Source organism: Palaemon carinicauda, chromosome 10 (genome assembly GCF_036898095.1).
Source record: "Palaemon carinicauda isolate YSFRI2023 chromosome 10, ASM3689809v2, whole genome shotgun sequence".
NCBI lineage: Eukaryota > Metazoa > Arthropoda > Malacostraca > Decapoda > Palaemonidae > Palaemon > Palaemon carinicauda.
In genome coordinates this window covers 157,498,746-157,514,256 of record NC_090734.1, presented here as the reverse complement: position 1 = coordinate 157,514,256, position 15,511 = coordinate 157,498,746, and the positions used below count along the sequence as shown (strand labels likewise).

The following is a 15,511-nucleotide window of genomic DNA, read 5'->3' as shown; positions in this document are numbered from 1 at the left end:
CTCTCTTGAGCTCGAGGGTTTTCGAAGGAGGCAGCTGGAGCGATCGCGAGGGCTAGAAGATCCTCTACCATCAGGATCTATCAGTCGAAATGGGAGGTATTTAGAGACTGGTGCAAGTCCTCCTCTATTTCCTCTTCCAAGTGCCTCTGTAGCGCAGATTGCGGATTTTCTGCCTTATCTGAGAAACGGTCGCTCCCTCTCAGCATCCACCATTAAAGGCTACAGAAGTATGTTAGCTTCTGTTTTCAGGCATAAGGGTTTGGATCTTTCTAATAACAAAGATCTCCAAGACCTGCTTAAGTCTTTCGAGACTTCCAAGGAGCGTCATATTTCGACTCCTGCTTGGAACTTGGACGTGGTCCTACAGTTCCTTATGTCAGACAGGTTTGAACCATTAAATTCAGCCTCCCTGAAGGATCTTACCCTCAAGACACTTTTTTTGGTGAGCTTGGCTTCGGCTAAAAGGGTTAGTGAGATACATGCTTTTAGCAAGAACATCGGCTTCTCCGCCCTCTTAATGAGAGAATGCCTTGATGAAGTCATTGAGCTTCAGCACGGCATTTCATTCCCGTGCTGAAACTTGGTGACGGGCAAGAGGGCTCTCGAACTTGGGGAAATTGCTCCCCCAGTTCGAATCTAAATTTCTCTCTTTCATCTTTTTCTAACTCTTTATATGGCTTCAACCTTCTCCTAATATTATAAACTTTCCTTCATGTTGCTGTCCCAATCCTATGAGTAAAATTTCCCATATGTATGTGTATATATTTACATATATATGTGTTTATTATTTTTTTTTCTCTTTTTATGGCATGGATGTTTCTACATCTATTATTGCCACTTGGGCGGATGTTTCTACATCCGGTATTGCTGCCTGCTTTGATGAATGGGAAGGGTGTCACGGTTGGGAGGTGTTTGTGCTCAAAGCTATATGTGAGAGTATTGGATGATCTCAGCCATCCCGAAGATGGTTTGGACCTTTTTGGCGGAACTATTCTCAAGTGTTGGGTCTTCGGAATCCAGGGGGATCCAACGCTTGGGGTAGGACTCTCGGCTTTTGGCCGGAAGCCCGTCATTACAGATATGGGGAGGATGATTCCATAGTTTCTTGGTCTCAGTCCTAACAGGCGGGTTCAGCTTACACCTGTGCCTCTATATCTGTTTTGATGCTATCCTTCGGGTAGGGTATGGAGTGGACCATCTGGGAAGTATGCTCTCACTGTGCCGGTAGTGGAGAGTGTAAATCTCCTTCCCAACATGTGATGCCTTAATGTTCTCAAGCAGGTAAATCAAACTTCAAAAAATCACTCTTCTCTCTTCTTTTTTTATGATGGAATCTTGTGAAAATGACCCCACCTCCCCTGGATATGCTGACTCGCCCCCGGCACTGTTGACGACCTCTGGCAATTCATTTAAAGAAAACTCCGTTGACGACGTAGGAACTAAAAAGGACTATTCTTTAAACACTCGGAAAAAGGGTAATTTGGGCAACACAGGAAAACTGAAAGTCCTGCACGTTACCCAAATCCCTTTAGAAGCTAATTATGATGTGCTACATAAAACATTTGAGTGTTACGGATCAATAAATGAAATTAGAATGAAACTTCAAGATGATAATTGGGAATCTTGGTTATCATTTAATTGTCACGAGGAAGCATTTAATGCAAGCTGTAACATTGTTGATATTAAAGTAGGTAATATGAATGTTAAGGGTGCTCTGTGTGATGGGGCACCTAAAGATCTGGATGTCTACAGACCAGCAGACTGGGCTGATAAAGATATAGAGGCAGATATACCATCCCAAAGAAAGCCAAAACCACCAATGTGGCTTCTTGCTCAATCTGTAGGAGGTACGGAAAATTATTTCAAGATATGCAAATTTCTTCAGAGGAAGGTAGGTACGATCGCACCTGGAGATATATCTCGATTTGGGAAGAAAAGTTTCTTGATAAAGGCCAAGTCATACACACAGTCTGTTATACTGTCTAATTTGAAGACAGTAAATGATGATATAAAATTGGACATCAAACCCCATCTAAACTTGAGCTATGGAAGGGGAGTGGTTTTTAATAGGGATCTGTATGAATTTACTGAAGAGGAGATATTGGCCATGTGTCCCCTATCAGTGTGGAAAGTACATAAAGTACCTGGAACATCAATGATTGTTCTTACTTTCCAGGATGCTGATGTACCTTTCCACATAGACATAGAAAACGAAAGGATCAGAGTTCAACCTTTTAAGCAGAAGCCACTGCAATGTTATAATTGCTTTAAATTTGGACATCCTTCCAAAGTTTGCAATAATGAAAAAATTTGTAATACTTGCTCCAAAATTTATCATGGGGATTGTACACTTGAGGCAAGGTGCTTAAACTGCAACTCTAATCATAAATCTAATGATAGGAGCTGCCAGTTTTATAAGTTAGAAGAGGCTGCCCTCAATAGAACATGTAAGTGTGGGGCATGCCAAGAGATTATTAAATAAATCTAATACTTATGCAAAAACATTAAAAACAGGAGAAAAAGTTCCTCGGGAATCATCTCACCCACCTACTACTGTAGGTAGTTCTCGAAAAAGGAATTCACAATCTATTGATAAAGTGCTGCATAAGACAAGAACATCTCCTCCTAAAGATTTATCATTGAGTATCAACAAAAAGACATTGCCCACCATTATCAAACCTTTGTCCCCCATTACAAAGGATAGTACTAACCTCTCCCAGGCCATATCCTTGCCTGATTTAATGGAGATTCCACCTGACACCAAGTTATCAGGTGTACCTGTAGTGGGGAAGGTACAAAAACCTGGTAACTTGCAACCTATTAATCGTAAAAGAGAGAGACCTCCATCTCTCTCACCCCCTTCCATAAGAAATACTAGAATTATGACATCAAATAAATATGATGTTTTGTCTGTTGATGTTGGCGATCAACCAGAAGACAATTTAAATAAATCAGAAATTCAAGTTGAGGTCCACCATCCCCCTCAACAAATATATAAAAAAGATGCAAAGAAAAACTCCAACGTGAAACCCAACATAACAAGACCATCTCTGAAGAAACCTACAAGTAATAATGTTAGATTAAAAACTGCTAATGGGAAGACCTCACCCAAGACGTCTTCCAGAAATAATCCATAGTTTTCTCCTCCATTTTGCAATGGAACTGTCAGGGTTTGAGGGCGAAATATGAAGAACTTAAGCTCCTAATTCATGAGCATTCCCCCATAATAGTATGTCTACAGGAAAGTATGCTTGATTCTAACACTCCTAGTCCTCGAGAGTATGTTAGCTATAGAACACCATATAATCAACAAGCAGGGAGCCATGGCGGAAGTCTCATGTACATTCGTCGAGATGTTCCCCAAATACCCATGTCTATACGTACAACCCTGCAGGCAGTTGTTGTACAAATTGATATAGGGAGAAAATATACAATATGCTCTCTGTACTTACCTCCAAATGATGATATTTTATATGATGATTTAGTAGAAGTTATTCAACAACTCCCTCAACCTTTTCTCTTACTGGGAGATATGAATGGTAGACATCCTTTATGGGGTGATGTTTTGGCCAACACAAGGGGCAATATTATCTCATCAATTGTGGAGAATGAGGATGTGGGGCTCCTTAATACAGGAGAGCCCACGCACTTCCATGTTCAGACAGGTACTTTGTCATGCATTGACCTTTCAATTGCAAGCTCTAACTGCCTTCTTGATTTTGATTGGAGGACATTAGATGATTGGCATACTAGTGATCATGCACCAATCATTATAAACACCAACAAGGGTCCACCTTTGCAAAGATCGCCACGTTGGAATCTAGACAAGGCAGACTGGGTTAAATTTTCTGAGCTAAGTGAAATTGAAGGGAGAGCAGAACAGTTTGAAAGTATTGATGATGCCATAGACCTGCTGAATGGAACTCTTCATACAGCAGGAGTCAATTCAATTCCCAAAACAACAGGATTATTCAAACGACGACCAGTCCCGTGGTGGTCTTCAGAACTAACTGCACTCCACAGAGCCACAAGAAGATCTATAACACGATTGCGTAGACTCCGAACTGATGAGAATTTAATTATGTACAAGAAATGTAGAGCACAGTTCCGTCGTGCCATGAAAGAAGCAAGGCGCCAGTCATGGATGTCTTTTGTTTCCTCCATTAACAGTAGAACACCACCATCTTCTGTGTGGAGGAAAGTAAAAAAGATAGCTGGCAAATTCACCCCCAACCCACCACCAGTGTTGAAGGTGAATGGCCAGTATGTAACTGAAGCAAATGAAGTTAGCAATGCCCTGGCTAATCATTTTTCAAATGTATCCAGCAAGTGTGAAGGAGCCCCTGGTCACCAGTATAGGAGCACTGAAGAAAAGAAAATTTTAAATTTTGCAACAAGAAGGGAAGAGTCGTATAATTCTCCTTTCACTGAAAGAGAATTTGATTCCGCACTTGCTCATTGCAACGATACAGCCCCTGGACCCGATGGAATTCCATATGCAATGATTAAACATGTACATTTTAATACAAAGCTATTTATTTTAAGTATTATTAATAGAATATGGCATGATCATAGCTACCCAAGTGTTTGGGAACTAGCCATTATTTTAGCCTTTTTAAAACCCGGTAAAGACAAGTTTTTAGCAGCAAACTATCGTCCTATTGCATTGACATCTTGTTTATGTAAAATCATGGAGAAGATGGTCAATGCAAGGCTGATATGGTACCTTGAAAAGAAAGGTATTTTATCACCGATTCAATGTGGATTCCGAAAAATGCACTCAACGACTGATGTGTTGATACGACTTGAGTCATCTATTTGTGAAGCCTTTGCTTCCAAACAGCACCATGTTACAGTATTTTTTGACCTTGAAAAGGCATATGATACCACATGGAGATATGGTATTCTTAAAACCATTCATGAATTGGGATTGAGAGGAGAGCTGCCACTATTTATTCAGGCATTTCTTTCACATAGAGTTTTTCAAGTGAGAGTGGGGGAAACTCTATCAGAGAGTAAGTGCTAGGAAGAAGGAGTTCCTCAGGGTAGTGTGCTGAGTGTAACCCTTTTTGCACTAGCAATTAATGGGATATCCTCAGCCATTCCCCAGGATGTTCTCTCAACACTATTTGTGGATGATCTCTCAATATCATTTGCTGGCACTAGAATGGCAATGGTTGAGAGAAAAATCCAACTCTCTATTGATAAAATTATCCAGTGGGCTGACATGAATGGATTTAAGTTCTCGACAAGTAAAACTACCATTGTCCATTTTTGTCGTATCCGGGGAGTACATCCAGACCCGGATATATACATTAAAGGTCAACGGATACCATGTGTATCGGAAACCAAATTTTTAGGTTTGATATTTGACTGTAGACTTACATGGGTTTCTCACCTAAAAGCGCTAAAAGCTAAATGTGTTGAAGCTCTGAATATCTTAAAAGTATTGTCCCATACATCATGGGGGGCAGACCGCAATACTATTTTAAAATTATACAAGGCCTTGATTTTTTCCAAAATTAGTTATGGTTGTGAGGTATATTCTTCAGCCACCCCAAGCCGGTTAAAAATATTAGACTCGATACATCATGCAGGTATTAAATTATCTACTGGAGCTTTTAAAACCTCGCCTATCCCAAGTCTCCTTGTTGATGCTGGAGAGTTACCTCTAGACCTTTACCGAATGTCTTCCATTCTTCGGTATTGGTTTAGATTGCGAAGACTCCCTAACTCTCTAGCCTTTCAGACTGCAAGCCTTGTAAGACACGCATCATACTTTGAGTTGCACCCAAAATCTCCTCAACCTTATGGCTTTCGGGTGAAACGATTTTTAAATAGTCTGGATATAATTAGAAATAAGGTACTTCCATTCAAGGTATCATCAACGCCTCCATGGAAATTACCTGACATATCTTTTTGTAAATACTTTATTGGAGTTAAGAAGAATATGACTGACTTAGAATCCAGGTCTCTTTTTATGGAACATGTCGAAGAACATAGGGGATCGACTTTTATATATACTGATGGCTCCAAATCTGATGCTGGCGTTGGATTTGGAGTACATAGTAATGATTTTAATTGTAGAGGTGCACTTCCTCTAACAGCTTCCATATTTACTGCCGAACTGTATGGTATATTAACCGCTATTGAGAAAATAGCTTTGGAAAAGGAGGGTAATTTTACAATTTTTAGTGATGCAAGGAGTGTTCTTCAAGCTTTAGAAGTTTTTAATTCTAGTAACCCTCTAGTTTTAAAGATTTTAGAATGGCTTTTTATTATTGGACGGAAAGGTATAACTGTTCGATTTTGTTGGGTTCCAGCACATGTAGGTGTGTCTGGGAATGAGAAGGCAGATTTACTGGCGAAGAATGCGGCATCCGAGTTGCTACCAAGGAGGTATCCCATTCAATGTAACGATCTCCTACCTTACATCAAGAAATTGGTTTGTGATAAATGGCAACAGCACTGGGACAGTCAAGACGGCAATAAAATGAGGGAAGTAACAAATATCATATCACCTTGGAGGTATAACATGATTCCCCGAAAATGGGAGACGACTCTTTGTCGTCTCCGTATTGGTCACACACGGTTGACACACGAGTTTCTGCTGAAGGGCCAACACCAACCGTACTGCGAGGACTGCTTAGTACCTTTAACAGTGAGGCATTTGTTGACCGAATGCCCTAATTTTACTAACTTGAGAAATAGATATCTGTTTTAGGCTCGAGGTGAGGATGGCAGGTTTATCCTTGCCAAGATTCTTGGACATGATGTGTCTTACTATGCGAGCGGAATTTTTAGATTTATTTCAGAAGCAGGTCTTCTGAAAACTATTTAACTATTTTATTGACTTCTTAATTTTTATGGTTTTAATCGAATTCTCTTTTAATTTTCATATACAGTAAATGGTATCGGCGTCAATGACCTTAGATGTCAGGATGCCAGAAAACTTTCAATCAATCAATCAATCGGCTTCTCCGCTAATAAAGCAGTATGCGCTCTTCAACTTGGTTTTTTTTTTTGGCCAAGAATGAACTTCCGTCTCGTCCTTGGCCTAAATCATTTGAAATCCCCAGTCTTTCTGAGATTGTGGGGAATGAAGTTGAAAGAGTGCTGTGCCCCGTTAGAGCTCTTAAATTTTGTTTATCCAGAACTAAACCGCGACGAGGTTGTTCAGAGGCTTTATGGTGCTCCGTTAAAAAGCCCTCTTTGCCCATGTCTAAGAATGCGTGGTCTTATTTTATTAGACTTTTGATTCGGGAGGCACACTCTCAATTAAGTGAGAAGGATCATAATTTACTTAAAGTCAAGGCTCATGAAGTTAGAGCAATAGCAACTTCTGTAGCGTTTAAGCAAAATAGACCCATTAAAAGTATTATGGACGCGACCTTTTGGAGAGGCAAGTCGGTTTTCGCTTCATATTACTTGAAAGATGTCCAGACTCTTTATGAGGACTGCTACACACTGGGACCATTCGTAGCAGCGAGTGCAGTAGTGGGTGAAGGCTCTACCACTACATTCCCTTAATCCCAATATCCTTTTAATCTACTCTTGAAATTTTTAATCTTATTTTGGGTTGTACCGGAGACTAAGAAGTCTTTCGCAATCTTTTTGATTTGGCGGGTGGTCAAAATATTGTTTCTTGAGAGCGGCCAGATTAAGGGTATTGATGAGGTCCTGTTATAGGGGTGTTCACCCTGGTTATAGCAGCTCCTGGGAGTCTTTCAGCATCCTAAGAGGATCGCTGGGCTTCGTGAGGATAGCGGACTAATGAGGCAGAGTAATAATCAGAGTCTGCTTCTTTACCAGGTACCTATACTTAAGTCTGTTTTTTTAATATTTGTCAAAAACTCTTGAGCATATATGCCTTTATTGTATTAATACTGGTCTCTACCCACCACCATGGGTGTGAATCAGCTATTATATATTCACCGGCTAAGTTTAATATTTAAAAATGATATTTTGATTATAAAATAAATTTTTGAATATACTTACCCGGTGAATATATAAATTAAAGGCCCTCCCTTCCTCCCCGATAGAGACCTAGGGGACTGAGAAGAACTGGAGATGTTGACAAGTATATGCGGTATCTGGCCGATAGTCGGCGCTGGTGGTCACACCCGCAACCTTCACGGCGATCGCTCGCGAGTTTTTGGAATCTGTCGAGCCGTCGGAGACGTCAGCTATTATATATTCACCGGGTAAGTATATTCAAAAATTTATTTTATAATCAAAATATCATTTTGAGATCACTTTGCTCGTTGAACTTTGACATATGCAGTCTGGTATTTCTCAAAATCCTTTATCAGTCATCCTTCTTTTATGGTGTTGCTTTTATGTCGTCTGCGATTTTTGTTTCTGTTCAAGGTAATGTTTTGATCTGACTTTTCTACAATTCTTTCAGTGAATTATTTTACGTTCGCAACCATCTGCCAGTGCCCGAAGTTGATGCCAAGACCTATGAATTGGAAATAGTGGACGAGACATTGGATAAGGAGAAGACCATAAAGTTGAGCGACATTAAGAAATACCCCAAGTACACAATAACTGCCACCATTCAATGTGCGGGTAACAGAAGGTCGGAGATGATGAAGGTGAGGCTTAGTGCCATTGTAATTGTATGCTTGGTAAAACATGATCATAGATTAGATGATTCCAGAAGCTTAAATAGGTAGTAGGTTGGCCAGGGCACCAGCCACCCATTGAGATACTACCACTAGAGAGTTATGGGGTCTTTTGACTGGCCTGATAGTACTACATTGAATCCTTCTCTCTGGTTACGGTTCATTTTCCCGTTGCCTATACACTCACACACTGAATAGTCTGGCCTATTCTTTACATATTCTCCTCTGTCCTCATTTACCTGACAACACTGAGATTACCAAACATTTCTTCTTACTGCACTCCAAAATCAAACCATTGTTCTCTAGTCTTGGGTAGTGTCATAGCCTCTGTACCATGGTCTTCCACTGTCTTGGGTTAGAGTTCTCTTGCTTGAGGGTACACTCGGGCACACTATTTTATCTAATTTCTCTTCCTCTTGTTTTATTTCTAAGTTTTCATAGTTCATATAGGTGATATTTATTTTGATGTTGTTACTGCTCTTGAAATATTTTATTTTCCCTTGTTTCCTTTCCTCACTGGGCTATTTCCCCTGTTGGGGCCCCTGGGCTTATAGCATCCTGCTTTTTCAACTAGAGTTGTAGCTTAGCAATTAATAATAATAATAATATAGACAAACTATGATACTGTATATAGAATGGTTAGAAATTGATGTTGTTGACAGCAGTTCAACTGGAATTGGCTAGTTTACGGGACGATTAAGATGACTCCACGGGTCCTTCAGAAGCGACCCTCTGTGACACAGAGCGAAGATGACTTCGCAGAAAATAGCAATAAAAGAGAACAGCATCTTTGGTAATGAAGTTAGAAGTATCATAACCGTAGTAATCACTTCAAAGCTTTTTCTTAGATAGGGAATGGTAGCATAGAAAAGTTTGACTGAATATTGCCCCATGAAGGTACAGTTTTCGTTTTCGTAGTGGCAGTTATGACCTGATTTTTGTCCTAATAAAGGTAATGCAATTTCAAATGTGAAAATAGCCTAAGGTTTTTTTGATAGACTTAGAAGGACTCGCCTAACAGTTTATAAGATTGTTGATAGATTTAGGACTTTTATCAAAAACTAGTTTTGATTTCCAAGGGTTGATGGTTTGTTAGCATAGGCATCCACTATGGAATTTCTTGTAATGACGTTTATGAAATTTTTATATTAATATTACGTCAACCCTTAAAAAGCCCCATCTCTTTGAGACATCTACATAGGAAAGTTTTATTTTTTTGGAGATTATAAGTTTAATTTTAAGTAAAATTTGAGTGAGAGGACCTCTCAGGATAGAATAAGTATTATCTCTTTTAAAATTAGTATTGTATTGTAACTAAATCTAGACACTTGTACAGTATGTGTATACAGTATATATTTTTCCAGGTTAAACCAGTTAAGGGTCTTTCATGGGGCCAGGCAGCCATCGGAAACGCTACTTGGAGCGGAGCAAGACTGTGCGATGTACTTAAAGATATGGGAGTCGATGAGGAAACTACGGATGCTCTTCACGTTCAGGTATGCAAGAATTGTAAGGTTTAAAGGCCGCTCATTAATGTCAGAGGAAAGGGACAGTGACATTGCCCTAGAGACTGACCCTATATACATATGACCAGTACCCAAACCCCCTCTTCATCTAAGCTAGGACCAGGGAGGCCCAGGCAATGGCTGCTGTTGACTTGGCAGGTGGACCTATAGGCCTCCCCAAACCCCCATCCTTAGCTTACAAGGATTGCGAGGTTGCAGACACTAAAGGAACCAACAATTTTGAGCTGGATGCAAGCCCCAGTCTCGCAATTATCAGGCAGAGACTTTACCGATAAGCTACAACTGCCAGTATTTTAAAGCATCCAGGGATTTTTTTTTTTAATCTGTAGGTTTAATTAGGTTTTATTTACGAGAGCTTTTTTATGCTAATAATACTGTATTGATAGATGCACTTTGTGTTGTTCAATTCCCTCTCATAATTGGCCCAAATAAAAATGGTAAACCTGATTTAACTTCCCATATGTATAGATTCAAAATTAACTTTTAATTTTACCTAATACTTCTAATCAAGTATACACAGTCAAGCAGGTAGCATAATTTTTCATACTATGCAAGTTTCTAACCATCTGGACACATGAGAGTAGTGTCATCAGCTGTACAAACAAAATCTTACTGCCGTATGTCCAATAAGGATTAAATGAACATTAAAAGTTCCTATGAATCAACTGAACAATTACGAATCATCAAAAGGGCAAAGTCTGTTATTCAGGGAACTGTAGTCAATTTCTTTTAGCGATGCAGATTTGCACCGACTCGCAGCGGTGCCCTTTTAGCTTGGAAAAGTTTCCGGATCGCTGATTGGTTGGACAAGATAATTCTAACCAATCAGCGATCAGGAAACCTTTTCCGAGCTAAAAGGGCACCGTTGCGAGTTGGTGCAAATCTGCCTCGATAAAAGAAATTGACCTTAAGTACTTAATTGGGCCTAGGTGAAATTTGCATTGAATGGGTTTTCGTTGCTTTAGTATTGTTTTACTGGTACACAGCTATAGTATACAAAAGGAATTGCAATTTGAAAGATGAGACAAGGTGCTACATTTGAGAGGAAAGTCTATTATCATTTCCTAAAAAAAACTGTTTTGGTGTTTTTTCAGTCTTGTACATAGTTTTTAAACTTAATTTGTTCCGTAACCGAAATACAAACCACGCTATTTACAAAGGGTATTACTTTTAGCGCAGCTGAAATGACGAGCCAATAGTTTTTAACGAGGGTTAATTACCCCCGCGCTAGTTAGCGGGGGGTGGGGAAGGGTAGCTTGCTACCCCTCCCCCCTCCACACACCGGTGACTTGCTTCACTTCACTTTTGGCTCGGCGGTGATCAGACGTGTCTGTTCATCGCCTTCGTGACAGCCTTTAATTTTCTGCTTTTTCTTTTCAGCTTGTGTGATTGGTTGGAAGTTGACCTTCAGTTATTTTCTTTTATTTACTATGCGTACATGCCCTGGAGTTGCCGGCCGTCCTTGTGGGACTTTCATGTCGGACGTGATTACGGATCCTCACACCCTCTGCCCTCAATGTCGGGGCCGACGGTGCGACCAGGATAACATGTGCCGTGAATGCAGGGAGTGGTCTGCCTCCCAGTGGGAGAGGTTTGGCCGTCGGCGTAAGAAGAAGTCCAAGAGAGACCGTTCTCCTCCGGGGTTAGCCTTGAAGGAGGAAGGTTCTCGGGACTCTTCTTCCGCCGCCCAAACCTCCTCCGAAGCTCCCCCTCGTCCGCCTCCTAAGGAGAGTCGTCTGAGTGGGAGCGCAGACCCTTGTTCTGTTTCCCTACCTTCGGTGGGGGGAGAGGGTGTCGCCTCCCATAGCGAGGCGGTTCCCCCTCCTCCTCCGGGGGAGGTTATTGATAATAATGCCTTATCCAGTGATGATCTTTTACAGATTTGGTCGTCCCTGGGGCTTAAGGGCTTGCCCTCCAGGGTCGCTCTTATTGACCTTGTCTCGTTGGGGGCCGCTGTTAAACAGTCGCCGGTGGTAGCGGAGGTAGACCCTCTGTCTATTGTCGACGTCGTGGTGACAGAGGCCTCCGACGTGGGTGGGCCTTCCGCCGCAGGTGCTGTTGCTGGTGATGGTGCTCAAGGCTCTCCTCCTCCTTCCGTGCATCCTTCGAAGGGGGAAGTGAGTCCTTCGGTCTCGACTGCTGCCCAGCTTCCTTCTGAGGGAAGTGTTTTGACGGAGACTCCCCTTCGGAGGACCGATGGTCCCGACGATCTCCCCCGAGGCCGCCTCCGCCGTAAGGCTCACCGCCCTCTACGCCACAAGGGCCTCCCTTCCCCTTACAGGGGGACTAAGAGGCGCCTTTTTGGGTCTTCGCCCTCGGGGGGGGACTCTCCTCGTCAGCCTCAACCGACTGCTCCGCCCTCCTTGAACCTCTCTGCAGACCGCTCACCATCTCCTGCCGGATCTTCGCCTTCTGGAGAACTCGTCACCCGACGGGCAACGGTCCCTTCGGGGCTAAGGGATTCTTCCCTTACGCGTGCAGGGCTAGCGCACAAGCGCTCTCCTGCTCGCCAGCGATCTCCTGCTCGCCAGCGATCTCCTGCTCGCCAGCGATCTCCTGCTCGTCGACGATCTCCTGCTCGCCAAGACTCACCTGCTCGTCGGCTCTCTCCTGATGTTCGCCCCCCTCGCCAGCGCTCTCCTGCTCGTCAGCTCTCTTCCGAGCGTCAGCGCTCATTTGAGGACCATCGCCCTGCGGTCTCTGACCACCCTTCAGTTCCTGCTGAACTCCCTGCTCACCATCCACCTGGTCCTGTGGCTACGCAACATCGTGCTGCGCGTGTGTCAGAAACACATGTTCGCCAACGCGCCAGCGATCTTCCCGTTCCTGCTCGTGAACGCGCCACACCACCTGTCCTCTCACAGGACACGCGTCGACCTTCTGCTTGCCAGCGATCACCAGCTCGCCAGCGATCACCAGCTCGCCAGCGATCACCTACACATGCTGTTCGCCATCGCACGACCCTGCATGATCGCTCGCTTACGCATGCTGCTCCTCATCGCATAACCCTGAACGATCGCCCTCCTGCGGATGCTGATCACCATCGCACCCTTTCACGCGATCATTCACCTGCGCATGCTGCTCGCCATTGCACAACCCTGCAGGATCGCCCGCTTACGCATGCTGCTCCTCATCGCACAACCCTGAACGATCGCCCTTCTGCGGATGCTGATCACCATCGCACCCTTTCACGCGATCATTCACCTGCGCATGCTGCTCGCCATCGCACAACCCTGCACGATCGCCCGCTTACGCATGCTGCTCCTCATCGCACAACCCTGAACGATCGCCCTCCTGCGGATGCTGATCACCATCGCACCCTTTCACGCGATCATTCACCTGCGCATGCTGTTCGCCATCGCACAACCCTGCACGATCGCCCGCTTACGAATGCTGCTCCTCATCGCACAACCCTGAACGATCGCCCTCCTGCGGATGCTGATCACCATCGCACCCTTTCACGCGATCATTCACCTGCGCATGCTGCTCGCCATCGCACAACCCTGCACGATCGCCCGCTTACGCATGCTGCTCCTCATCGCACAACCCTGCACGATCGCCCGCTTACGCATGCTGCTGCTCATCGCACAACCCTGAACGATCGCCCTCCTGCGGATGCTGATCACCATCGCACCCTTTCACGCTATTATTCACCTGCGCATGCTGCTCGCCATCGCACAACCTTGCACGATCGCCCGCTTACGAATGCTGCTCCTCATCGCACAACCCTGCACGATCGCCCGCTTACGCATGCTGCTCCTCATCGCACAACCCTGAACGATCGCCCTCTTGCGGATGCTGATCACCATCGCACCCTATCACGCGATCATTCACCTACACATGCTGCTCGCCATCGCTTACCAGCACGCGGTCATTCACCTGCGCATGCTGCTCACCATCGCACATCAGTGCATCGACATACCACAGCTCGTCATCGATCGCCTGTGGATCTACATCGCCAGCGATCTTCTTCACCTACGCGGCAGCACGATCGCTTGCGTTCGTCGCCTCGGACACGTGTTCATTTACCTGCCCACCCTCACGCCCACTCGCCCGCGCGATCGCTCGCCTGCGCACCCGCGCAACCGCTCGCCCGCGCGCCCGTGCGACCGCTCGCCTGTGCGCCCGCGCGACCATTCGCTTTTGCGCGACCGTTCGCCCTCGCGCGACCATAGTTCGCGGCGAAATCCACAGCCGGTGGTAGCAGCAGGGACGCGTGCTCCTAGACGGCACTCGGGATCACCTCCATCCAAGCACAGGTTGGTACTGCAGGACGAAGACAGGTCAGTACAGCATTCTTCCCCACCTTCTTTTCAGGCAGGTACCGTCGTGTCCACTCCAAAGGATCGCCCGATCCCTTTCACCTTAGCGAGGATTTCGGACTCTGTGTCCTTGGAGCAGCAGACTTGGTTTGTTCCGCTGGCACGGGCGTTAGTGAGGGTTATGAAACCAGCACTCGCCGGCCAGGGTAACAAACCAGCGGCTGTCTCTCCTACGCTGAAGAGAAAGAGAGGAGTGGACTTCGTGGTGACTTCCCCCAGGGCGAAGTTGGTTCCCAAGAGGTCGGTCTTGAGGGTCCCCTCTCCTGCACGAGTACTCTCTCCTTCTCCCATGGACGAGGCCTTTCCGTCCTCAGGTGAGTCCAGTGGGGCGGTAGTCTTCCCCTCGGCACCAGGGGGGGAGACTTCGCTTCAGGCAGGAGAATCGTCTCGTGAGGAAGGGGCCCCTCGAACCTCGTTGTTGGGATCCTGTATCCCTCCCAGGAGGAAACCCAAGGATTCCAAGACCATCCCTAAATCCTCTGCAAGGATTCGTCAGGAACCCACGACTACCCAGGGGAATGTCCACGTATCACCCCAGGAAGAGATTCCTGGGGCAGGAGACTTAGCTGCCAGCCCGCAGGGAGGAGAACAGCAAGAGTCCGAACATGCCTTCTGGCAGGTCCTAAGCCTGATAAGGCAACTTAACAGTCTTACGGATCCAGTCATCCTCCCCCGTGAAGGCAAAGACACGATTCTGGATGAAGTGTTTGACGTTCGGAAGGCCCCTAAGACCAGTGCAGCTCTGTCCTGGTCTTGGGGGCTGAAGAGTGCCAGAGCTAGGGCCAATGCTCAGCTCGCACTTCTTGCCTCCTCCAGTCGTTCCACTGCCGGGAACAAACTCATCCCTCCTCCTCGCCTTCAGCAGAGGAGGTATTTCGAGATCCTGGGTGAGCACAACCTCGCTCTTCCTCTCCATCACTCTGTGGAGGAGCTGGCGAAGGGAGTTCCCTTGGAGAAACTCTCTGCCCGGCAGGTGTCGTTCTCGGCGGCAGAGATCCTTAACCACGAGAAGGTCGCTAAGTGTGCCATGCAGGCC

The 15,511-nt window shown here is 44.9% G+C and overlaps 1 protein-coding gene across 1 annotated transcript in view; it reads left to right on the top strand.

Annotated features, from left to right (window-relative positions):
- shop (shopper) overlaps nucleotides 1-15,511 on the top strand; it is a 94,009-nt gene that overhangs the window by 66,659 nt on the left and 11,839 nt on the right. The window contains exons 7-8 of the mRNA XM_068382076.1: nucleotides 8,408-8,597; nucleotides 9,992-10,123. Of these exons, the coding sequence (XP_068238177.1) occupies nucleotides 8,408-8,597; nucleotides 9,992-10,123 (322 nt within the window). The remainder of the gene's footprint in view (nucleotides 1-8,407; nucleotides 8,598-9,991; nucleotides 10,124-15,511) is intronic.